The sequence below is a fragment of the Bacillus rossius genome, chromosome 10 (assembly GCF_032445375.1).
Source record: "Bacillus rossius redtenbacheri isolate Brsri chromosome 10, Brsri_v3, whole genome shotgun sequence".
NCBI classification, from domain to species: Eukaryota; Metazoa; Arthropoda; class Insecta; order Phasmatodea; family Bacillidae; genus Bacillus; species Bacillus rossius.
This window is the reverse complement of record NC_086337.1, coordinates 27,269,923-27,297,799: the sequence shown is the minus strand read 5'-3', so window position 1 is coordinate 27,297,799 and position 27,877 is coordinate 27,269,923. Positions and strand designations below refer to the sequence as shown.

Below are 27,877 nucleotides of genomic sequence, written 5' to 3'. Positions count from 1 at the left end.
AATTTAAACCAAATGTCACAAAATACAAAAATTCACTTAAAAAACTACTTATTTCTCAGAGGAAAAAGTAAACTTGTGAAATATGTATTGTGCAAGACGATTTGTGGTCACCTTTACCACGGATTTTGATGTTAATTTACACATTACTTCATCTGCACTTCTTGGATACCTTTTTAACAAGGTAAATGTGCTAAACATCACAAACTTTCTTATAAACAGTATACTTTATTGTTAGGCATAGAATGTTTAACATCAATTTTTTTGTTTCCATGTTAATCTTTACTGTCTTGCATTTGCAATTCTACATTATTTTAATCTTAACAACCCTAACTGTTAAAATTTACTGTTTTGTACCTAAAGTCCTCAATTTATTATTAACATAAAAAATACTGCCTCCTCAAGCTTCAAAGCTAGGCAGAGTCACAACATGGTTTTTCACTAATTTCATCTAACTTAAAGGTCGTATTCTGCTTAGTTATATAGTTTTTCTTAGAATGTGAAAAATATCGGCTAAAATTATATTCAAATTATTCCCACACGAAACTTGTAAACAAGACTTTTGTGCAATCTATCAATCAATCCTGGCACATTCTTACATATTTGGAGACCAAATGTTCTAAAATTTGGTAACTTATTGATTTGCATTAAAAATCAGCTACATATAGCATCAAAAATGTTTCAACTTTACATAATAGAGGTATACACGTACATAATTATATATGAAATGAAAAGTTATTTGCATGTTTTTAGTGACAATGGTAAAAACATTTTTTTTTAAATTTATATAATTAATACTGCCATACTAATTTAAAAAATTTTCAATCAATTAATTGACATTGAATAAAAAAAACACATATTAGTTTTATTGTATATTTTGTATTGAAGTCAAATGACTAATATTTCATACACCATGGTAAAGTAACAATGAGTATATAAAAATATATTTCTTTGAAATTTGTGCAGTAACAATTTCCCATCAACTACTATCCAAAAAATATAATTCATTTAAATTTAACAACACACATATGCGGGTACACACTTTTGATAAAATAAAAATACTGCTACACTGAAGTAACCATATAGTACATATTACAGAAGTCATAATCAATCATACAATAGCTTCTTAACTATTGCAAAGTTATTATTTGACTAAATATTATAGTATTATTAAAAACCTTTATTCACTAAATATCAATTATAATTAATACTTGCTCAGCAACACATCTCTACAAAAACATTCATTCATTCTCACACATTTTTGTGTCCAAAATAATAATAATAAAAAAGCTGTAAATGTGTGTATAGAACACAGCACTTTAAGTCAGTGTTCTTGCATACTGTAATTTGTTTAAATGCAAGGCTCTACAATATGTAAGTCAACTGCGGAAATTTTTTTATCTCGTGTACAATAGTAATGAAAAGCATAAGATAATAGTTCAATGAAAAAGTCAAAAATGTTACATGTTACATGTTACAAGCACAACACAATTATAGTAAAAGCTCTTTAGTTTGGCATGTTCCGGACAATGGCCCAGCTGAACTATAGCAGTTGAAATATTGTTTAAAATTGATGTGTAAATGGCGAGAGAACAAAAAACACTGTGCTAAAATGAAAGCTGGCAGTTACAACAAACTAAAAACCTGGGCGGCAGGTAAATGCCCAAATTCCAAAAAAATCTTCTTAACACAAGCAGCTCTATCAGCACCAGACTACACAATGTGCCGAACTGAAGAATGACTAGGGACAGGGTTACGTATATGGTGAATTGTGATAAAACCAAAATAACAACAAAAAGCATGTCAATTAACCACTTGACACAGAAAAAAGGCAATACACCATAACTCACCAAAATTTGACCAATATCTTGAAATTAATCAGGATTCCAAAAACTTAAAAATCTAATATGTCCTATCGTAACATATTTCATTCAATTAATGTAATTTATTAAGCATCAAGTTTGAACCAAAATATATTTAAAGTTTAAATGGATGAAAAAAATTTAATTTTTTTTTTTGTTTAAGTAACACATTTTCACATTCCTGATGTTTCTACATTTTTCAAACAAACCAACAATTATTTGGTGATTTATTTCTAATCCGAAAAGTTATGGCCTAGTTAGTTACGATTATTACAAATAATTTATTGTAAAACAGCATTATATCAGTCAAAATATTTTTTTTGAATGAAATTATGTATAAGTTTGTGTCATATTTCTTGACTAATACATTATCTTTAAGAATAAACAGAATTTATACCAATAAAATCAATAAATCTGAAATCCTCCATTTTCAAAATAGAAAATGGCTTGCAAATAAAACCATAAAATCTTGTCTCTAATCATAACTTGTCAACACCCTTGTCATGTCTGAATCAAACACTCAAGCTATCAAAATTATAATCGTTATCCATTCCAAGATGGCAGCACAGGCAAACATTGCGAGTGAGTTTTTTACAACCATTGGCAGGTAAGTCAGTCCACTTAATTTGCATATTTAAAAGTATTCATTACCACTTCCTTATTGTTCTGCAAAATTGCAAAAACCCAGAAAGTATGAAGGAGAACCACGTCTCACAGTTCAATTTGATCTCATGACGAACAAGGCGTGATACATGTTAAATTTGTAATGTTACATTAAAGTGACTGTCACTACGCAAAATACAGAGACAGGAGTGAGGCCAAGACACACTCAGGGTTCCCACTCTCTTCCTCTAGAAAATACCCCTTTGTTTTCCCTGTCCTACCAAGCATTATTTACCAGTCTCATCGATCAATCTTGCAAGACAGCATAAAAGTATTACCCCACTGCCAACTGGCGGCCCGCAACACTGTTCCATGTGGCACATTTGTAGAATCTTTTGATTAAATATTATTACTGTAGATGTATGCTCGTGCATTAGCCTTCTTAGTTTGCCTATATGTAGGATAATTTGTTAGCAGACACTGATACAAATCTATGGTATTCTCACAGGAATTTTTAAAAATATATATATTTTTTTAATTTGTTTTGAAAATACCAAGTTCAAAATAAACTTTTTTTTATTAAATACCACGTATTGTTTACATTGGTTACTTTGCAGAAAATTATTACACTAAAAAATCATTGTTGGGAAATGTAATATTTATTAATGTGTGTCTGGCCCTTGGATTAGATTGAAGAATGATAACTAGCCCTGGAAGAAGAGTGATGTAGGACATCACTGCTATAGATTCTATATACCCCTGGCGTGTCTCATTGTGTCTTGCCTCAATCTCTGTGTCAGCAAAGCTTTAAGCCCAAAATACAACATAATGTAAATACTATATACTTGCACAATCTGAAATTTTAAAAACAAAATTTGCTCAAACTTAAAATCCCTTATTGTACCTTGATTAAATTTTTTTCATAACTAAAACAGGATGTCTAAAAATACCAGGCAAAATAATTCCAAAACCTTTTCATGACATTCCAATAAAAAGTTTTTAGAGCTTTCTTATCACAGTCATGTTAATGTACACAAGCAGACTTAAAATACTACAAAATAGACTTACTATTCACAGGAATGTGTCAATTTATATGTTAGAAAGATAAAACATTTTTAAAATAATTTTCACTTGATTGAAGTAATCAGATTCCAAAGATTAATTTCTAACATTCCACTTCACATTGAAGTACGGTGTAAAAAAAAAATGCAACTAGCAAAAGGCTGCCACATTTAAAGTTTTGTGACTCTCAAAAAAAAAATGTTAATTTTGTCACTTTCAGGCCAGATCTAGTGTCCTTACTTTGTCAAGATTTTCATGACCAGTAGAAACTTTGTATAACATCCAAATATTACTGCTTTCTATTAGTAGATGGAAAATGTCACAAGCCATAACCATTAAAACATTGTGTCAAGAAGGTATACTCAGTTGGCAAAAGAATTCCCTGAAGGAAAAAAAGGCACTGAACATGTCCATAAAAATAAATGTTTGTAAAAACTGTTAAAAACAAATTTTAAAATTAACAGTTCAAAGTACATTAAAAAAAAAAAATGGGCACTTATACATATAACAGCTCAACACATACACATTAAAATGGAATAAAAAAATGTGTAATTCAGTACACGTATTAGAAGTGAATCTTATTTGGCAATTCAACCTTGGCAGACAAAGAAGACAATTTTATAAATAAACATGACATAACAAAATTATTACTCACTTCAAAATAACTGCTCAGGATACCAATAATATCCTGTATATAATAATATAATCAATAATGATTAAGAGTAAATTTTACTTACTGTTGAAATACTCACACCATAAAGAAAAACTGTGTGTGTTACTGCTTCTTCAAATATAATTCTGAAATTTAGAACATGCTAAATCTCTGAACGAATTATGGAATTAATAACAGGTAGTGCTATCTGTTCGGAAATGTGGGGACTGTCTCAATAGCGCTCTCTACACTGCTGGTTGAACAAGGAGAAACGTGAGTGCGCTGGTAGCAGATATCAAATTCAAGGCACTCACAGCTGACTGTATAGGATACCTAAAACTATTTTCTGAAAGATGTGCATACGCACTCTCTCTGTCTTATCCTTTGATTCATCTATCTCTCTTGACACTATTTTTTTTTTTGGCACAAAGAGGAGAACAAATACGAGCTCAGCAACGTAAATAGCATAGTAGGTACTCTCTTTATATCTATTTGGCCAAGTACCTATTCTCTGTCCTCCTTCACGTCAGAAATGTTTCACAATGTATCACGAAAAGTTGCATTAAAATTTGGCCTTAAAATTTTTACTCTCATTTTACCCAAAAAAGTTTCACTTCAATATTGAGCACATAATGGCAAGCAACATGTCTTCACAAATCTAATTGATTCTGGAATTCCAAGTCAGCTGCATCAGTAGACAGTGAGGGAATTTTCAAACAGTGAGAAAAGATCTTCTTCGGACTGTTCCCTTGGAGCAAGCTTGGTGATACGATGCTGAAACACAGACACAAACATAATCCATTAGCTTTATCAACTTCACAACTGTTAAAAACAATGTGAGCGAGTATTTCAGTACTCACCAGTGATATGTAAGGTAAACCTCTAAACTGGGTAACAGGCATGTTGTTCGATGTTGCAAATTAACTTATAAATACAAAATTTGGATACAAGATAAAGATATAATGAAGAATCCTTCAAAATAACGCCGAGCATCATAAATATACTGTTCAATAAAATATTCACTTTTCAAGTACATACCGAAATTTCTGAATGCGGATCACACACTTACTTTCTGCGCCCGCCGCTAGAATTCGCTGCCTGAATGGGAAATGTTGCCTACCACAATCACCTGCAGATGGGATGGCAGCACAAAACAAACGGAAAGTTTTAACTACTAGAAGCGGCTCCAATAAAAGCGATAAGGACTTGAAAAATTCCTAAACCCCGGCTTCAGACCTGATTTTCAACAAGGAATTTTATTAAAATACTTTACATCTTGTCAAAATTCTTCAAACAGTATAGGTACTATAAAGTTTCCACACTTGTTTGAAATTACACATCTATGGCATTAATAAAATATTCCATTTTCACAAAATTACTCATAACAAATACCGTATACCAAGATATTAGATGTTTACACATCAAAAATACATACCAGCATTTTTATTTTAAGGTAAAGTCATTCCATGTGGAAACAGGTTTGTATTGGTTGTAGCTGTCATTAAGATATGCTTGCATCGTTGACTGACTGATGTGTTTTAAATTAAATTTAACATCGAAGCTTATTAAAAGATAATCAAAAAAAATTTTCCTGTACACCTATTCTTCACTTAGTACGACTAATGTGTTCCCAAAGATGCTCGTGTTATTTGAAATCGTGTATTCTGAAGCATTAGTTTCCATAAATAGCAAGGCTAATTTATTTAATGTGTTCAAAAATTGTGTAGGAAAATATACTTCACGTAATAAATGTGTTGAATAACACTCAAATATAAATATGTCAAACCATTTATCTTTATATGCCTCCCATCGCACATTGTATGACAAATACGACACCACGTAACGGCAGATACGTGGTTATGTACTTTATCGTCAGTCGGCTGGTGACGTTCCCGCTCGGACATGAACCTTCAACTCATGTTGTGTACCTTTCCAAACCATCCTTTACTGACAGACCGATATTACTGTCCGGATAGTTACATTTTAATTTTTCAAAAATCAAAGTGCTTATTCGCGTATCACCACCTGGTTCACACCAATCCTGTCAGGCCAATGATTATTTTTTTTCATTGAAACATTCTTTTAACAACCTTTTCCACATGAATCATCTGTTAATTTCTGTCCCGGTATCTAATGTCAAATATATTCCCGCTAGTACAACCAACAGCATCAGACTTATATAAACTTTTGGTAAGAGTCCTTATTTCGTACGATTGTGCGCACAGTTGACTTGCTTAAAACTAAAGTGCGACCAACATAAGCGTGGCCTTCATGACAATCTGTGCGCCGATAACTTCTAGTTTTGTCTCAAATACTTGAACACGATGCATTATGACTATGAGTGATCAAGCATGTACAGTTACCGGCAGCTGAATGGGCAGATGTTGCTTTTGTTTGAGTGAATTCCCTGCCACTGGCTAGACTGAGTTCACGGCCTGGTTTGTGACCAAGCGACAACAGTACGGCACGGCAGCATACGCACGGACGTACAAACATTTGGTCCTTTACACTCCATAGCAACAATTTAACTTGCCATAGCTGATGTTTGTACAACAGCCGATAGCGTAGTCAGACCTGCGCGCGCATCTCTTCCCCCCTTGTTTGGCTAACTGTATCCCACAACACATATGTTGTTTACAGAAGTTGAAACAGACTTTGTGGCGTCATACCCGACTTTTATTTTTTTTTGCCTGTGGAGATTTCGCGCCAACTGAAATTTACAGACATGCTATTCGAGACTGGGGCAGTAAAAATAACATCGCGCTAAATGAATCCGCGCAATCTGTAGACGTGCTAAGTGAGGGATAGGTGTAATATGTGTCCATGTACATATGATATTATCACAAGTCACACACATTACCTACCTCCTAGAGGGTGGCTACTCGCATCTGAAAGCTGTTTTCTCATAAACGGTGCAGTTTGAGTGTAATAACAAAGCGACTTTGTTTGTACAGTTAGGAATAATAATTGAAGAATGATATTAATAGCAAAATTGTTAGATGTTAAAAACTTTATTTAAATGCTTCATTGTCTTACTTTTTTTTTATTTTAGGTATTGAATATATCTCGTAGCTTTGGATATTTTTAAAACATAAAATTTTTTATTTTGTTTTAAAAATAACCACATTATTAAACAATTCTTACGTGAAGTTTTCCCTTGTTTTTTTTTTATTAATTACCTTCCAAAAGTTGCAAAACACTTCAAAGGAAATTCAGTTTTATATAATATTTGAAAAATATACAATTGCCTTGTATTCTCTCTACACTTCTATAAAAAAAAGAAAAAAGAAAATATATTCTAACTCACAAATGCCAAAATAATAATAATAATTCCTCAAAATAATATTGAAAGTAGTTTTTGATTAAAGTCTATATCATTAAAACAGGCAACTATCAGGTAAAAACTCTATGAAGCTAAAATGGAAAGGAAGTCGATTAACGGAAATGTGACAGCAACATAAACCCGCATGTAGTCACTTTCGTAGATATTAGGTTACATAACAATGTATTGGTTTGCCAAGTGAAACTTTATGATAATGAAACTACCCTGGAATATATTTAGTAAACTAAAGTAGTCATCGTAAAAAGTAATCTCAAGTATTAAAATACGTTTCACTGTTTTACTCACAGCCCGTAATCATACTGAGTTTTATGGCAATCTATAGCCATCATAGTGCAGTGGTTGAAAATGTTGACGAAAGGCAACCCATCAGCATACACACAAAAAAAAAACCTTAAACAGGCTTAAACCCTGGAATTACATAACGAAAATACCTCTGTAAGCTAAAAGAAAATTCTGCAGTCACAACAAGCAAGAAACATAATAACATAAAGTAGACAAATAGTGTGGTGAAACAATATGCCGATAATAACCTAATTGGAAACAAAACTGAAGTTTACCAGCATATAACGTCATGATTTTTACCAAAACTATAGTAACTATTATAATCATAATAATCACAAACTTGTATCTTGCCTTTGGGAACTGCTTAGTTGAAAAACTACTGGCTCTGCCTCTTACATGTGTCACTTATGTCATGTTAGTCCAGGGTTTCCTGAACCTCTGCAGAAGTGAGACGGATGAAAGATACAGGATTTTAAAAGGGTGCAAATGGAGTTTGTTACTGGATTTCTTCTGCTTCTCTTATTCACTGTGGCTGCTGTTGAAGGTTACACCCCCCCCCCCTCCCCCCCACACTTTTCACCCTCCCAGACAACCACACATCTACACATTCTCTGCTTTCTGGACTATACTATAATAACACATACATATACATGTATGGGAATGATAGATTTTTTTATGTTTTCAGAAAGGGGGAAGGAGGATCTATTATCTCCCCCCCCCCCTGGCACCACTGAGCCTACATGACTAAGTAGAGAAAGTGGCACCAGAAATGGTCTAGTAAATATGGAATTAATTAAATAAGCTTAATAATATTCAAGTGCCGTGTAAATGAATTGCAATTTCCAAATCCATTAAGTCTTTTTCACAAACTCATTATTAAAAAAGATTGGGGGCACATTATACTCAGAATCACACTATTTTCAGATAAATACAGTATACATGTTAATCGTAATTTTTTTCTCTAGTGTGTTGTCAGCATGCAATCTCTTAAGTTTATCCCTACAGTTACCTGTTGCACACGTCAGGAATCGAACTACTCACCTGTGGCAGGGTCCCCTTCACCAGGCCCGGAATGTCGTCTTTGGTGTACCCTAGAGCCGCAAGCCCATTCTCCACTTTCATCGCCAACATGTACTCCCGTATCGTATCAGCTAGTATCAAACCTGGAAACACCATTGAAGGCACGCCATTAAATTAAGGACAGTACAAACTAACATCAATCATCTTAAAAATTTGTGTGACTTCAAAACAAATACGGTTAATTCTCATTATTCCTAACCTGAAAGAAGGCACCATAACTTCGGTAAGTTGTAACAGAGTTTTATATTAATCATGATGTTGCAATATGTTGCATCACAAATTTCCGTGAAGTTTCATTTCTACGGCTCCGTGACAGACCCGCATCCATTTTTTTTTTATGAACACTAGAACTTTGATTTTACAAACACCAGATTTAACGAAGCAGCGATTTTACGAACCGTCTCGGGAACCATAGAAAAATCAGAAATTACCGTAATCACTCGCGTAATGTCCGCAGTAATTTGACCACTTTTTTGGCCAAAAAAATGGGGTGCGGACATTATGCGAGGAAAAACAAAAATACAAAATTTTGTGTCTTAATTATTACTAAAAAGGCACAAAACGTATCTAAAATCAATTTGGATTTAACTAGCTACGTATTTTAAAAGAATATTGCTGCGGGATCGCTTGCAAACAACCCGGCTTAGACCATGTTTACTTTGCTGTAATTGCCACCGGTAACTGTCTCGCACCCGCCGGAACATTAAAAAAAATTACGCGCTACACTGAAATAACTGTGGTTACGTGTGCCTTATTAATGTGATTAATATGTGATGGATTAAAACGGCTATTAATGGCACGGCTGCAATATTTTAGCCGTACCATATCCTTACGTGCGGCGCGTAGGGAACCAGCGAGCTGGCAACAGCGCAGTGACTCACCAGTGCCACATCTGCTGCACACTGTACTCCCCCCCCCCCCCCCCCGTCAGGGCATTCTGATGGCCTTCGTGACGTAGAGAAGGAGGAAGGGGAAGGAAACATTTAGAGCGTGAGAATGGCCAAGGGAGGGATTCCAACCAAATGTAAACAAAGAGGGGTTCTGTTCTGTCCTGACACGTAAAACAGGGTACACACTAATTAAAGTTGACGTTTCTTTTACGCTGCGCTGCGTGTCTTACCTCAACAGAAAACAAGACTGATCCATGTCAGCAAATGTGATGTTAATTTTTTTTTTCCCCGCGCCTTTACTTGAACCATTTCATACGAAACAGCACAGGCATTACTTCTTAATTCACTTATATAGTTTAAAACTTTAACTTCAAGTTCTGGGAACTTCCCAGCCTTGGGTCCGCGAAACGCACGCCGTGTTGCATTTGTTGACTGCAACTGTTCTTTTATTTTCCGCCACTGACGAACACTTTTTTCCTGCACTTCAAACTCCCTTTCAGCAGCCCTGTTCCCATGCTCTTCAGCATAACGAACAACTCTTAATTTAAACCGTGCAGTGAAGGATTTATATTTACCCATTCTGTACTCTACACTACAAAACTCGACGCGAAACTCATGCCTTGAACTTGCGTGCGTGTTGGTCAGCTGTGTTTACCGTTACCGTGCTTTGTTCAGTTCAACGAATTTCCCCACCCTTTCAGGACACGAGAGAAAGGACAGCTGAAGGTCACGGCTTTGTTTACAGAGCCATCAACTTTCCATTCGTACTGCGTCATTTAGGGGTGGCCAAAGTTGTGTTGCCCGCCGTAGACGACTGGTGCGGACATTATGCGAATTTTTAATTTTTTCTTTTAAGGATATATAAATAAAGGGTGCGGACATTATGTGAAGGCGGACATTACGCGAGTGAATACGGTACAAAACCAAAATATAAATAGAAAAATGTTATAGATATATATAGATATATTTTGTGTTTTCTAATACTCTAAATTACGTTCCGATAAGAAGAACAAAAAAAAAATCGGACATTCTGTTTAAAAATGCGGCGACGGAAGTGTGCGTGCATGACTCGTCCGGCCGGGCTGGTGACAGCGGCGGCATCACGGCGCATGGATCACCTCTCCCTCCCCTGGTTAACATTCTCAGGGCTAACGCTCATTCCTCCCACTGATTTTGTGAAGGTAGGGAATAAACAAATGCATCCCAAGGAACCGTGAGCGTTCGTAAAATCGGGGTTCCGGCGCACCTGCGTCAGACTTCTTTTTGTTGGTGACGTCAGCCCCGAGCAGCTCCGCCGCTTCGAGGTGTCGCTCCGGGCAGGCGGCGCCCGTGAACCTGAAGACGGCCGGGGAGCTCATCACCACGGACAGCCCGTGGGGGATGATGGGGTGGTCGACGCTGAGGGAACAAGAGGGTGCACGTAACTGGCGAGCAAGCTACAGCACGAGCACAGGGTGAATGAGATCATGGGAAAAAAGCAAAAATGAAATGGATGGAAAAAAAAAAAAAAAGGGCTATCTAGGAAAATGATGGAGTTGAAGTACAAAAGAAGAAGGCACCAAAGATGACCAACGCTACTGGATGCTACTGCAGCACATTTTTTTGCTGCCATTACAAAACATTTTTAATGCAAAATTACAATGACGGTAAACTCACCTATAGCCAACTGGCTGGAAACTTTTCACGTTTCCAGAAATGGGATACGACATTCCGTGGCACAAATGAACTCCGGCATTGCCGAAACCAACACCGGCCATTGTAGATGCCAAATGCATGTGGGAGCGTGCTTCAACATTGTCGGGTTCATAGACTGCCCTGAAATGGTGCAAACAACAAAGACTAAAATCATGCAAACAATAAAAATAAAAAAAATAATAACAAATTATTTAAAAGTGTGTATGGTCCTTCTTGCTAAATGGGTCTACATTTTACTAGAGGCATGCAAAGACCTTTTTTTTTTTTTAATCTAATAAAATTCAAAGACGAAGATCTATAACTTCAATGAAAACAAAAGGCTTAAAACAGGTGTTTAGCACATCCTGAAACACTATGCCGGGATTTTTTTGCTGTTTCTTTGTCACATGTATTATTATACAGCACCAAATAAACATAAATAAACAGTCTTAAAATTTGGTACGGAAAATCTCTCTCTCCCACTTTACGTTTAAATAACATACAGCTCAAATGAACAAAACAAATTATACAGTTATATGAACTTGGTACTATTCTAAACATATATTGTTAGTGTAGCTTTATTTTTTACAAACCCTTATACAATCGCCAAAATAGACTTAGTGCATGGATTCCCCTTAGTAAATAATGCTCTATCCCCCTCAGAAGAGGCATCTGGTTGCAAGAAAATAAAAAGAGAGCAAGTATATCGTGAAAGTATAGTATTAACTGGTTTTATTTTTCAGTTTAACTAAAGTGTAGGGAAACATAAGATAAAAAAAAACCTTACCGAAATTTCTTTTGTTTTCTCTACAATGTATGCCTGTATGGATCAATGGGACAAACCTATTTTGGCCTTATCCTACATGATGTGACCAGTTATTTTAGTCTGCCACAGGTAAAAAGATGACTGCTGGAGCTGTTTGCCTGTTCTCACGACACCCAGTAACGGAGTAACGGATAAAACAAACTCATCCTCATTACAATATGACACAAAGTGAGACAGATTTAAGCCTCCACAGGAGCATACGCAGAATTTCATTTGGGAAGGAGGTTGGGAGGGGGGAGGATATAATCACTTTGCCTGCAATTTGCTTTCATAAACTTTTTTTTTGTTTGTTTATTTATTTATTTATTTATTTATCAATTTGTTACATGCCTACCAACGGCATAAGGCCATGGGTGGTAGGCACGATAAACATAAAAAACATAGACAAAACAACCACATGAAACAAAATGAATAACATTGAGGACAATACTATAATAACACATACATACACATGTATGGGAATGATAGACTTTTTTATGTTTTCAGAAAGGGGGAAGGAGGATCTATTATCTCCCCCCCCTGGCACCACTGAGCCTACATGACTAAGTAGAGCACCATCACGTACTTTTTGAAGTACTTCCTCATGACCTGCAGAGCGTAGCGGGCCCACACGTCGGAGATGGGGTTCTGCCCCTGGTAGGCCGGCCGCAGTATGGGGTTCGACGGGCACGGCGTTCTCTCCGTGTAGGGCACGGCTGTGAAGGACTCGAGCGCGTGGCACAGCACGTCGAACCTGCGGAGGACACGAAACTCTACGTGACAACGCACACCCGAGCTTTGAGAGGGAAGCACTTCGCACGCTGTGTTACGACGCCGCAACACACGGTACAGTCCGCAAGCAGAGGGAACACGTAATAACTAGGGACCGGAAAAATTTGCGGGTTCAATGACCTCCAGGATGAACTCCATAGTCCTACGTACACTCGGTCAAATGTCACCCACTCATTGGCTGCTGTCTTGTGAGACGTCCCAACGTAGCAGCCAGTTATTCGATAAAGCTTTGGTAGGGTGTTTCTCATTGGCCCAGAGTCATCCAGGTGAGTTGTGAGCCAATGGCAGAGGCAGCACTGAGGTATAACTATTTGTATTTTAGCCTATCGCGAAATGAATTCGCGAATTTTTCCGGTCTCTAGTAATAACCATTGCCAGGAGCCCGTAATACAAGAGACACTAACTGAATAATATATATTTTTTAAAATAATGTTTGTTAAGTTGTTAAGTTAACACACTAATCTGAAAACATAAACTTTAACCCCAAAACCTATACCTTAAGTATGATTTCCAACTAACACAAATAACAATGACAACAAACAAATTATATCAGGAAAATTGCCCTGCCCCATTTTTTTTTTCAATCCCACAGAGTACTTGTATTGCTCCTAACTAAAAAATTCTCATGTTCTACCAACATGTAAAATATTAAACAAAATATAAAAAAAAATTAATGAAATACGTAACAAATATGTGTTGATGCAAGACAGTAAAGAACCAAGAATGTTGAAGCTGTAAAATTATGTTTGAATAATTTCATATGTCAACATTTTATTTGATTAAGTTCTTCTAAAGTGGTTTCAGTTTGGTTGTAACTTCTTCGTCTGGGACCGAGTTGTACGCTGAGGTCATCGACCTGGCAGTTTGGCCTTCTGGGTGCAGCAATTATGAGCAGGGCAAGAGCAGGTGTTGCCCCTCTGGGAGCAGTTTCCGAGTTTCACAGGGTCCCAGTTTTTGTGGGAGCCCGTTACGGCCTCACTTCGGAGGGGTGCGTCGCCTTGTAGCATCCCGAGACGAGGGTGATGGCCGGAGTATCGCAAGCTCGGCAGTTCTGGACAGGAAAGCAAGAGTTCATACCTCCGTTGTGGGAGATTCAGGCGAGAACTTTGAGTGGAGTTGGTTGTGTGAGCTCACTGTAGGCGGTTAGAGAAAATCACCTAAGATGTAGTCAGTTAAGGCCCCTGCCTACCTAGGCGCACATACGGTGTGCAGAAGTTCAGAAGAAACCACTCAAAAAAAACTGCTAGAAATATCAAAGTGGTGTCTGTTAATGAAAAGTGATTAAGTATACGCTGAGGGTTGAAGATAATATTTACGCCTTGACATAATATTGGGATAAAAATGTTATATATATACTACAGTAGAATCCCGCCGATGCGACCCCCCTCTGATGCGTCCATTCCGTTTATACGACCGTTTTTTGAGAAACCGTGAAAAATTTAAGCAGAGAAAGTCGAAAATTTGAGTAAAATCGGCTGAAAAACAAGTCTGTTACACTTTGTTGGGCGTTATGTGTTCACGTTTATCTTGGCGGGAGCTGTACTGTAAGCAGGCAGGCATACAAAAGACGGCTAAAAATAGATACCACCCCTCTAGACTGTCAGCGCGGCAGTGTCTAGCCAACCTCGGCGCCTCCACTATCTCACGAAAAGCCGTCTCAGCTGTCATGTTATCTTACCCGCCCGGCGGCTTGACGTCATACGTGACATGACGCTTGCCTCTCCCATCCCCTGCTAATTCTTCAAGGCTCATCCCTCCCAGAGCCACAAACCATGTAAACCCCCCCCCCCCCCCCTCCTTTTTCAACTAACATTTCAACACATTCCCTCCCTTCTGCGTGAGAAACTGTCAGCGTGTTTTTTTTTTTCCTTTTTTTTTTTTAAGCTGCGAAGGGACGAAGGGATGTGGAAAAGATAATTGCTTGAGCTGTCAAAATAAACATCGCTGACGGCAGGGCGGGAGCGCATCCTCATATATCTTTCGTTTATAGCCGAATGTTTTCTACCTGATCCACACAAGTTCCTTCGCCACGTTTTCAACGAAAATAACCACCAGCCGGCTAGCATAGCCGAACTCGCGTGACGCGAATTCATTTAGCGCGAGTATTTTATGTATTTGGATATATTTCGGATATATTTCGGAGGAGGGGGGGGGGGGGGTAAAAATTGGCCCGAATTCTCTATTGCGACCATTCCGTTTATAAGTCCGTTTTTCCGGGAACCGTGAGGGGTCGCATCAGCGGGATTCTACTGTATATATAAACAGACTAGCTAATGCCCAGCATGCATTTCTGGGCTTCTTTCAATTTTTTTTGTAATTATTTGTTTGAAGTAAGTACACATATACAAAACATCTCTATCCCTCTCTATATCACTATATATAGAGAGAGAGTGAAAGAAAGAGAAAGATAGCGCAAGGGATATAGGTATAAATATATACAGCGAAACCCCTTATTTACGTTACCGTTATTTACGTTTTCCCGTTATTTGCACTATATTCTTCAGGTCCCGTTTGGTTCCCATATAGTCCAATACAATACTTTCCCGCGAATTACGTCTCAAAAATCGAATCAATCCCGCTATTTACGTCACGTAACAACCATAAACAACCAGAAAATACCGTGGAGCTAGTAGGCAATGAACATTTTAAATAGCAAAATATACATATTTTATAACATGAAAAGTTGCTTTTATTTCTAAACATGTAATAATTTAAGCCTAGGCGTGTAAAAGTACGAGTAATTATAGCAGGAGACAATCTAAAATGCACGAGGGAAAAACGTAAACATGAATGTACAAACATCGCTGCTTGTAAGTTCTGATACTGTATTTATGTCACAACTTAGCCGAAATACTGGTACGAGACATAAACTTCACAAGATAAAATGAGCGGTTTCTTGGTAACTGTTTTATACGTCTTTTATAATTTGGGAAGTATTGTACAGTTGACGCCATATGTTTTAAACTAACCATTTATTTCTGGGGATCGTAAATAATTAATTATTGGTATCAAGACATCATGATAAACGTAAACTTGAACATGTCACGGCAGCGAGAAAACTGGTGCGTATACCAATAAACTGGTATTAGAACTGGATAAAATTGGTACACGGGAGGTGGAGCTTATATTTTTTTCCGCTAAGCTCGCATCTATTGGTTGGCGGCTGATGGCGTCATGAGTCTGGGCGGAGCATAGAGTGCGCATGCGCCGCCGCGTCGTTACAGCAGCTGACCGAGTACAATGACCTTTCTCCGCGTTTGGCGCGCTATTGACGGTAAATATTCATCAATTTGCGGCCTTTTCTTAAAAAATTTTTTACTGTGAGCAATGTGTATGTAGCCCGTATTTGTTATAAACCCTGCCGGTTGCAACTGTATTTATAATTTGGAGAGGCAAATAATCTCCTTGAACAGCTAAAAAAGCAAGCAGAAGAAAATTTAAAATTTATTTTTTAGGAAGTAATCAGAAAAACATTTTGGCTTTCATTCTTTTTTTATTTTTGTCAAATGTGGTAAATTAATAATTGATTAAATACTAAAGTAAAATTTGTTGTTAGTGTGTTTGTACCTGCATTGTAGTATGTACTATTAAACAAAAGGAAAAAAATTCTAAATAAGGTAAACTGTACTCCTTTTTATACTTTTCCCTTTATTTACACTTTCCCGCTTTTTACACTTTTTTACTTTGTCCCCATGAAAAGTGCAAATAAGGGGTTTTGCTGTATATCCCTTACCCTATCTCTCTATTTATCTGTATTTCTCCCTCTCTCTATCTATATAGCTCTATCTATGTCTATATATTCCTAACTATATCTTTATCTTTACAAAACAGAACAACACACAAACATTCATTTATATTTACATTTTTACCTACATATATGTATTTTTATCTATCTTTGTTTTACCTGTCACAGGTGTGACGAAGGTATATAAAAACATGCACATACCTATTTGAATGCATATTGCGTCAAATTTCAAAGCAATTTGTGAAAACATTTCAGAGATTTAAGATTTTGAAAGAACGAACATTTAGATTTTTATTTACATGGATTCATTTTGTCTACCACTGACATCTTCCGACTTCTTTCTATGCCCAAACTTTGCTATAGTCTGTGTCATGTAACTTGTTACCAATTTGACAGTTCTGAACAGTACCAGTGGTGGCTATTTTCGAAATGACACTTGCAAAGCATCCAGTGGCGTCTCGTCAGGGCAAGCAAGGCAAGCAGTGCTTGCCCAGGCAGTTTCCAGACATTGTATTTTTTAAATAAATATTTTATTCAGAATAGTATTTTACTTTGGCTCGTGCAGTTAGGTGTATGTATTTTTTACACTATCTTCTTGGGACCCAATACTGTGCGCTGTGCGCTATAAAAAAAGAACTCGTTGACACAAAAACATGCTGTTTTAGAAGCGTTGCTAGGTTTAGAAGCGCTGGCAGGACCGCTTTCAGCAGGAAGGCTGCCGCAGTAGTTTCCTTACGGGAGGGGGGGTGGCATGGTACAAAGGTTCAGGGAGGGGATTGGCTGGAAAAATACGCGGTAGAAGCTACGAAGGTAACGCTTTCTTGCCGAACTGGAGCGAACATGGCCGAAGCAGACTGTGGAATTTTTCCGCCGACTGCTTCGGCTATGTCCGCCACAGTTCGGCAGGGCAGGTGGCGATGTCGCGTTTCAGTCGGCGGTCGTCTCTCGGGGTGCGCGCATCTCTCCCGCGGGCTGTTGGCTGGCAGTGCGTGGGGGATTTGTGGGCGTACGATGATACTCCACTCCCACTTAGTATATAAGTAATGTAGAGTAGGTATTTTACTATCAGAATAATGTAAGTCAATCATTATTTTTCAAAAATAATGTATTTAAAAAAAATGTCAATTTTTCTACCTGTGGAATAGTCAATGTTCAGTTAAGAAAACTACTTAAATAGCACCATTTTGTACCTTGAAATCCATATTTTCCCGGCGGAGGGCCCCCAGACCCCCCCCCCCCCCCCAACCTCATCATGTTTTGGTGTGAACGGAGTTATTGCTTCCCCTCATGTAAACCTCACGCCTCGCCACTGAAAGCATCGTGTGACGACTGCGCACCAACACCGAAGACCGTACAAGGTTGTTACAAGCACTGCTAGCAGGACAGAACTCGGACTACGCCCGACTGCAAGGCGTGCCCGCTCCGGAGGACGAGACACCGGGGCCGAGACGCTCACCCGCTGTACGCGGTGACCTTCTCGGGAAGCAGCAGTGTGTGAAGGGGGTCCACGATGCCGAGGGTCGGGCGGATGCTCCTGTTCGCTATCCCGGTCTTCGCCTTCAGGGGCTTGTAGTCGAATATGCTGACTCCGGTGGTTTCACTGCCCGTGCCCGACGTCGTTGGAACTGTAACAAGCATTCGCTTTACACGTTTACAGTAAGAAACATAAATCACTAACTGATGCTAAAAATAATGTACTTATCTAATAAAATTAACTATATTAAATTGTTTCAAATAAAGGCAATTCATCACTTAAAACCATTGCACCTAAATTATCAGTGGTACAATCAAAATCACCTGCATATTTCTTGAATTAATTATTACTTGACTGTAATATATTGCCAAATAACATTTACGTATTCCCAAATAAACAACACCCATTTTCACCAAAAATATTAACATATCTTTTGTAGGTCTTCTTTAGGTATAGTTATCGATGTGAGAAAATATTCAAGTACTGTAACATTAATTATAAATATGAAATTAAGTAACTGAAGGAAAAGATTTAAAAAAACTACTTAAATTGGCTCACTTAGCAACTAAAATTTCAAGGAAAATGGATAGAAAAACAAGTACCTATGCAAACGTTTTCCGAAGTTACACACCGAAACAAAACGAACTTCTGCTGATCCAAATAGAAAAACTTAACTGCAAGCACATTAAATCTTTCTGTATTACTTCCTTTCACTTCAAACCGACTTGCAGTTGTACGTACTTGCTATTAACGGTTTCAGTTCGCACATGACAGGCTTCCCCTTGCCAATTGGTGGATTGACGTAATCCAGGAATTCCGCCTCGGGATCGGAGTAGTACAAATTTGCTGCCTTGCATGTGTCCATGACGGAACCTCCGCCCACCGCCACAAATGCATCAAACTTGTGCTCCTTAACAAACTTGGTAGCTGCTTGCAAGCTGCAACACAGCCCAGATGTATGCACACTTCCTTGTTTTTAAATTATTTTTCTAAACACATGCAGTACAGCTCTCACAACAGTTGCAGGTACATTTGGAAGAAAAAAAAACTACTGTTTCTAGCTGGAGAAGATATTTACAGGGACAAAGTTCATCACATAGGTTTCAAAGGAAAAGATTACAAAAAAAAATTTAACGCACACTAGAGGTCACAGTTCAAATTATTTAATACACTTACAAATAATTACACGCATCAAAATATTATTATCAACCCTTCCTAGTGTGCAAAGGCTACTGCAGTTAGCTAAAAAAAAAAAATAGTTTCACAGATATTTATTAAATTGGCATCTTAGTTTCTACAGTAGAAAGCTACAGTAAAAATACTCCTTCTGTCAAAAAGTTTTCTTTTTTTATGACAGCATGTACCAAGTGCTGAGTGGGAGGTGAGGGTGGGGAGAACTGGAGGGACGAGTTTAAATGGGGAATCCTAGAAGCAGGAGAGAAAACACTAGGTAGGTCTTTAAGGAGCGACAAAGGACGCAAAGGAGAAGGAATTCTATGGGTTTCGTTAGAACGATAGGGGAATTGAATATATTGGAGGAGGGGTGTGTGTTCGCTACGAGTGTAGCTCAGTTTGGGAGAAAAGTGAGAGGAAAGTAGGGGGAATGCTTGCCACTAGGTTTTTGCCCATCCGCAGCAGAAATCTATATTTATATAATAATAATACACATAATCCTGTATTTAGTCACAAAATATTTGCAGAAGAATTCGCGCGTGCCCCCAAAAAAAAAAATAACTGACACACAAACTGGCCAGCCTACCTCTCGTCACTGGGCTCCACTCGCACGTTGTCGAACACGTCAAAATCGACGCCATTTCTCGACAGAGAATCGAGAGTCACCTTCACTGGGGACATTTTCAGCAGGTTGGCATCCGTCATGACGCACACTTTCTTCGCCTTCATGTTCGCCAAGTCCATCCCGACCTCCCGGGTAACACCAGGGCCGTAGCGAATCGTAGAACAAGCCATCTACCACCAACAGTTATTGAAATCACAACTCAAGTTATTTGCTCTTAGCATAATTTCCTCCTCAAAATATAATGCATTAGTGTCCCAACCTTTCAGCATTCAATTCTCAAACATTACTCTCATTAAATTTCTCCATACTCATACTCTTGTTCTTTAATTCTCTAAAGCAACTTAAGTACTACATATAAGAAGTAATTTTTGATGTTTTAACAACATAGCTATCCATATTTGGTATGATCAATTTTGTGAATTGAATGGAAGTTGTATGAAATGGAAATGTGTAACCATGATGCTGCCATCTGTGGCAGATAGCACGAACCAAAGTTACAAAGACAAAGAGAAACGTTATGGTATTAACTGTTTAATTTTAACAAGATGGGCACTTTTTTAATACAATTCCTTGTCGAAAATCAGGTCCAAAGAAAGAGTTAAGTATTTTTTTAAAGTCTTTTTCACTTCTATCGGAGCAGTTTCATCATATAGTTTTAAATTTTGATCTCCAAATCTAATGATTCAATAATCGACGTAGCTGCTATGGCAGAAAATTCAAGCAGCGGGTGTGGAAACGACAGGTGACTTGTGTCAAGAAATGTAGTTCACAACACAATTTTTGTATATTTATCACACTCAGCATTATTTTAAAGATAATAAAAAATTTCACGTTGGATTCTCACATTATAAGTTTATTTACAACATGAGAACACATTAATTTTCTAGTTATCGAAGTTAGATGTTTACACATTGCTGCCAATTACTGATGGACTCGCTCACAAAGTTATTAATTTTTTTATTTAAGAGTATATTATCATTCAAGCTGGTAGGCGATAGTAGAAAGCCTTACAAACTGACTACATAATTAATTCTAAAACACTCATGCCCGTTCCTAGTCTCAAACCCGCTACCCCAAGCTTAGCAGAATTCACATACAATTACCAACCCCTAGACCACAGATGCAGGATGAACTCTAGAATACCCGGCATTTCAATCGACCTACTGGAGAACTCTCTTTAGCATTTTGAAGACATGTGGTGCCCAGCCAGCAATTCTTTGACCCTGTCTCTATGACCCGCTAACAAAGTGTGTGCCAAGCACAGCAATTTGAGCCACGCTGAAAACTGTGAACAAAATACAGTGGAGGGTCTCCCTGCTTCGGCATATTCTGTAAATCCAGCACCAATTGAGTTACTTGTTTTTAAATTTTTAATCGGGAGGATCCCGAGTGAATGGCTTGGCCGCCAGGAAGCACTACTGTACTGCCTGCATATTTAGTTCGCTCAGAGTTGATTGTTAGTCTGTATTCTTTTCAGTACAGTTTTTCCTGTTTTCTAGCGGGTTACATTACATAGTTCTCCGATATATTTCCAAGGAAATTTTTTCACACAGACGAACACTTAATCGTATTTTTCTTTCTATTACAACTTGTTTTAAATACAATTGTATTGTACATTAATTTTTCCGTGGTGCTCTAGTTAAAACTACAATATTTAAAAAAAAAACAGCATAAACGGCAATATGGCATTGCCATGGTTACAAACGTTCCAGATTAAAGACTGTAGTTCAAAGAATTTAGAAAGTGGTTTGAAAGGGAGGTTTTAATCTGATTGTGACAAAATATTATGTTTTCTTGAAACAAATAGTTGGTAAATATGTAGAGTCGCGGTATATGCGAAAAAAAATGCTAAAAATACGAAAATACTTTTATTATGTGCTCTTTCATTTCCTCTTTTCAAATCAACCGGCGGAGATAAGAAATTTCAAATACTTTAGGAGATATCGAATTTTTTAATTTTCATCACAATACCTGTGTATTCATGCGGCGATCAACATTGTTTCTTGTTTACGAGTATCTATAATGTTTCTTATTGGACAATTATGTCACGTGACAGTTCCGTGATTGGCCAGTATTCGAACGAACCAATACGTGATTATTTATTCATTTATTGTTCATTACGATGTTTAATTACAACGGTCAACTTCTGCCAATTGATCATTAGATGTTGTAGTCGTTCTGAAAGTCTTATTTTTTATTTGGATATTGTTGCGCAAGTAATAAGTAACAAAAAAATTTTACGTGAGTTGTTAATGTTCATCATTTGTCCGGGTTTGTTAGGTTAGGTCAGTTACATTATAAATACTGTTACGATCGCGCTTGGCTGCAGTGCTGGCGTCGCCACGCTCGTTCGGCCTGTCTGCGCCCCCTTCCACCTGCATCCTCTCCCTGGTATCTCGTGTCATACTATCGCGCGACATCCTGACCGTCGCAGCGCGCACCTGCCTCAGATCGGGTTACTTAAAAGAGGCCGCACTGCGGAATAAAAGGACTCAGACGCCTTTATCGGCGTTCTTAGAGCAGCCACCGCGTCCTTCGAGGACTCACGACGCGTTTCTGGGCATTTCGACGGCGAAGGTCGCGAGATATCTCGGAGACATGCCCGATTGTTCTGGATGGGAACCTAAGGGCTATTTAAGGAGGTTGGGCCGACCTTCGAGTCAGTCAGTCAGTCAGAGTCTGAGTGGGGAGTTCTCCCGCGGCGGAGCTTCCGGGCGATAGAGTGGCGAAGTCCTTGGACGAAGGTTCCAGGGCAGGGAGTGAGAGAGTTCAGTGGAGTCGGGAGTTTTCCCGCGGTGGAGTCTCCGGGCGATAGAGTCGCGGGCGCGGCGGAATCCCGAACGAAGTTGTGAGCGAGGAGTCGGGTGGATCCTCGGCGAAGGCAAGTGTCGTCGGCGGCGGCGGAGTGCGGCGACGGAGTCCCGCGGCGGAGACCCACGAGGGGTGCTGCGGCGAGAGTTGCGTCAGAGGTGCGGCCCAGCGAGGTGTGTGGAACGAGTGACTGGGGAATTGACATTTCTTTAAGTGTAATTAATTATTTGCTAATTTAGAAGATTATTTGTAAGTGTCAAGTAGTGGTAATAAATAAAACTGTGTGTGTGAAATAAAATCTATTAATTGGGCTATCCTTACGAACCCGCAGGTAAATCGTAACAATACTTTAAAACTAAAGAACCATTGAAATTAATTCATAATATTTTTAATGTACGCTTAGTTTAAAAAGTATTCATAATGTAACTGACCTGACCTAATTGACCATTTTAGTTCCTACTGTTCATCCTTTGTCCCGGTTTGTTTGGTCAGGTCAGTTACATTATAAATATTTTAAAACTAAACAGCCATTAAAATTAATTCACATTATTTTTTATGTCCACTTAGTTTGAAAGTATTAATAATGTAACTGACCTGACCTAATCGACCATTTTATTTATTACGCATTCACAAACACACGGCAAAATAACAAAAATGGCGACAGTCAAATGGTTGTACAGGTGTTGTATTGCAAAATTAAAAAATTGAATATCTCCTAAAGTAATTATTTGGAATTTCTTACCTCCGCCGGTTGATTTGAAAAGAGGAAGTGAAAGAGCATAGAATAAAAGTATTTTCGGATTTTTTGCATTTTTTTCGCATATACCGCTACTATACATATTTACCAAATAGTTTTCTGAACATGAGCCTTCAAAAGTATCTGAATGAATTTATGCCTGATGAGAACATTCATGCACCCAAGCTACATTTCATCTTAAAGGCTGCTTTCTCGTTAAAAAAAACTAAGAGTTCACCTCAAAAGCATATTCCTTTGATGGCTTTGCATCTGCCACAGAGTTGGACTGTGACTGCTGCAATATCCTGTGAACGCCACCGTGGGAGTGAGCTGGACACCGACATCTGCGCAAAGATGCAACAATTCTTTTAGAAAACAATATCATCACTATTTACAAAAAAGAAATTCCCCTTCAATGCCACCTACAAAATAAAATTAATATTTTAAGCCAACTGTAGCCATTCTAAACAATTCTAGACTTTTTTTTTTAATTCAATACCTAAGTAAGGTATTTGGATAGTGTTTATATTGCTTAAGTTATCATGCAAGGATCTGCTGTCAAAAATTAAAAAAATATATATCGAAATTATCATAATTTTGCGGGATATATAAAAACTATATTTAACTTTAGAAACTTATCTTCTTTCAATAAAATCCCTACCTTACGCTATTACACAAAATAATTTACAATAGCAGAAGAAACAAATTAGTCCTTACGATGCCTCCGACACAGTATTTATTAGCTGCAAGATCTTCACTCGTTTCATTATGCTATTAATTCCAAAAATTTCCAATGAAGAATAATTCTTCTCGTACGGGTTCAAAACCTAGTTTTGGGTGACTATACTGATATTTGCTAGCTATACAGCAATATAAATTCCACACGCACTGACCACGTAACTAATTAATCAAATCCGCGCCTTAATACTATGGCCTTGACTTGTGTTTTGAATGTATTTGGCTACTTGTTGATCGACGTAACCTAACATTGAAAACAGTAAACATGTTTACAAAAATTTATATCAAGGTTAAGTTCCTTTTTCAATTGAAAGTAGTAGAAACTACTGACAATCCGGATTATACTGTACAGTAAAATGGTTACTGAAGTTTTTATGAAAACGTCAAAATGCCAACAGTCCATTGCAACCACGGAGTTAGGAATATTTGCAACTATAGTCTTTGTTTGCAACAGTGTCAGTGACGTTTGTTTTCAAATATTTGTTTTGGAAAATATATATTTTTTTAAATATGTTATTGATTCGTATCTACATAAATTTAAATCTAGTGCATTTATATTAACACCCCCCCCCCCCACCCCCCCAGCCCACTAGGAATTTAGTGTAAAACCATGACCTTGGTGTAAAACATAGTAGAGTATATTTTTTCAAACTCTGCCCTAGAGTTAGCTTTAGAATCTGCACAAATTAAGTTTATATTACAGTTATGATAAAACATTAAAGTTATGTAAAACCTTAAAAATATAAAATGCAACGTTTAAAATTAATTTAATCTCAATTTGATCTCAATCAACTTTTCCTAACTCATTTTTAATTGGTGCCTCGGTGTGGAATAGTCACAAAGATTCTGACTTCAAAAATGTCAACGAAAGCTATTCACAGTCAGTAATCACCTAACTATTTCAGAGAATAAAAATATTTTAGAAATCTTTGTTACATGAAGGTAACATTGACTTTAAAATTGTCATCATGTTTTAAACATTGACATGTGTGTTTGCTTATAACTTATAAGCCTACTTTTAAATTAAAATAATGTTAAAATTATTTATATAATTTTTATTTGATGAGGAACATTAGGAAATATTAAAACATAACCATCATCTGCGGCCGTGAGACTGAGACCCGGGCGAACTTAGTGAAGCTATATTTTTTGTCTTGGAGGATTCCAGGCTAGCTCTGGTATCTAAATGCTGATGCTGTGTGGGTCGTCGGACCCAGTGTGGATGACTAAGCTCATAGGCTGCACCTGAGTGTTGTAGTCCCTAGCTGTTGTACTTCTACACACTCCCTGCTAAGCTCAGTATGCTGATACTTGACGTCGTACCGACCATGGCCGTTAAGCCCGTGCTCCGCATCGCCAGTACCGTATCCCGTTTTCGGAGCGCGCCCCTTGCCCAGCCGGATTGAGTAAGGCGAGCGTCTCGGGCGTGACCCCAATAGACATAATGATATTTAAAGGTACGGAACCCCGGAGGCTCGAACCCATAATTCAATTAAGGTAAAAGCCATTAGTACGAAATTACTAATTACCCGACATGTAATAAGTGCGTCGTAGCCACTCCGGGCGAGTACACCACGCACGGAGCAGACAACAAACCTCATTATCAGTCACCGCGGCCACTGGCCTTAATTAAAATGCCCATGACTATGATCAAGTCAGAATAGGAGAAATCCTTCTAAAACAATTCACAGTGGGACAATATGTTAGTAAATTTACAGTCGTCAACTTGATGTCACAATTTAAATAATTAAATACATTAAAACCATTTTTAAGTCTTAAGCACCCAATTACCAGGTGCTACATTTTAATTGGGCACCTGGAACATGTTTTAACTGGTAATAGAGTAAATTCAATTAATATAAGTTTTTTGACGCCGACTCACAAAGAAGAGAAAGTTTCTCTTCCTTGCGAGGCGGCCATGTTCGGCAGTCTCCAACCACTCCGCGCCGGGAAAAGACGTGTGTCCGTGGGCAGCATCCAAGTTTTCTTTCTTTTATTATTTTATTCTGTACTAAATCCTTAAATTTAAAACCTTTTATTAATTCACCGCTGCCCACGTCGACTCGGCGCGTATTTTGCGGAGCCGGGCCTATCCCGACCGTCTTCAGTGTGATACCGCGCTATCGTATCACAGAACGTACGGTACTAGGACGCCGTGCATATGCCTGCCGGCTGCACACACGTAAGTGTTTCGCCGAATTTAGGAGCCCGCTCATAGAGCCCCCCCCTGCACCCGTTAACTTTCGGCGCTGGCCGTCTCCAGCGAGCATTTACCCACGTCCCGCGAGACTGCCGCGGTAACCATTGTCACGTAGTGTTGTGTTTAGTGTTGGTGAGAATTTTTGTAGCGGGACTGAACCGCGGAGCGGACTTGTAGAGTGTAGTGTGTACCCACATGGACCCCCGGTGAAACTCCCAAATTAAATGTATTCTCGCCAACTCGTATATCATTTTCCGTAATCCCCGTCCTCCACACGGCCGAGCGGCCTTCACAGTCAAGGTAGAACCATTCAGGTTACATTCAAGCCGTGTACCTGGTGGGGCACGCGGGGGCAGAGTACCCACGACCCCACACCAACGGCCTAGCAGCCCGCTAGCCTGGCGCCCCTCCGGACAACAAGAGCATCGCAACGCCCGTAGCGCCCGTCAGGTACCCCCCGGGCCTTTCACAGAGGTCGGGTGACGGCATACTTAGCTAGTAATTTCTCATAAAACTGGTAACATAAACATGGAATGTTTTGAGAACCGACGTGGTTTCAATCACATGTGACTTTTTTACAGGTTTACAGTTTGCGCAGGCAAAATACAATAATACTTCAAGAACGAAACACAGAAAACAACTTATCAATAGTGGTATGCTATGATTAGTCCCAGCAGCAGTCTTGCTAATAAATGAGTGCAGTAACACATATTTCGGTTTCTGTAGTGGGACTCGAGAATCTGCATTAACTTGGCTGAAACATAATTACTTTTGAGGCCGGCCGACGTATGCATGGTTGAATAAAGGGAACTTCTGTTCGAGAGTCGGCCAGTGCCGTAAGTTAGAAACAACGCGGCATAAAGTTCACACGGCGGGTGAAGCTAATGATGGGCTGGTTATGCCCTGCAACATAAATGACCGTTGATGCACGAGGAGGATAAGCTAAAAGTTTTTGGTAGAAGAGTTATAATTACCAGAAGTGCTGTGATCAATTATACAACTGTGATGGCTTCCCATAGAATAATGTGTCCGCCCTGGACCACAGCCTGTTATAAAGACTGCTGGAGGAGGGGTGGTGAGAGGAAGAGGAAAAAGTGCAGCCTCGCATCAAACACAAAAAATAAAAAGTAGATATTTATACATTAATCTTAAAAACTAAACATATAGCAATTATCTTTATTAAATTCTGAGAATAAAAAAATGTGTTCGAAAATGTTAATGTGACTACTCCATTTTAATACCACCAAGCAGTTTTGACATTAGTAAACCCAATCAGTCGGTGTTATGAATTAAAACAGGCCCAAGGCTGCAAAAAACATTAGGGGTGTTTATT

At 38.2% G+C, this 27,877-nt stretch overlaps 1 protein-coding gene across 1 annotated transcript; it reads right to left on the bottom strand.

Annotated features, from left to right (window-relative positions):
- Positions 1–860: 860 nt before the first annotated feature.
- LOC134535887 (probable hydroxyacid-oxoacid transhydrogenase, mitochondrial) lies at positions 861–24,678 on the bottom strand. The gene is made up of 10 exons (XM_063375235.1): positions 24,324–24,678; positions 23,845–23,950; positions 20,021–20,229; positions 19,003–19,199; positions 18,244–18,412; positions 12,837–13,004; positions 11,428–11,586; positions 11,018–11,169; positions 8,843–8,964; positions 861–4,950 (listed from the first exon to the last, which is right to left on the bottom strand). The coding sequence occupies exons 1-10, from the start codon at positions 24,371–24,373 to the stop codon at positions 4,867–4,869; spliced, it is 1,416 nt and encodes a 471-aa protein (XP_063231305.1). The 5' UTR covers positions 24,374–24,678; the 3' UTR covers positions 861–4,866.
- Positions 24,679–27,877: the final 3,199 nt, after the last annotated feature.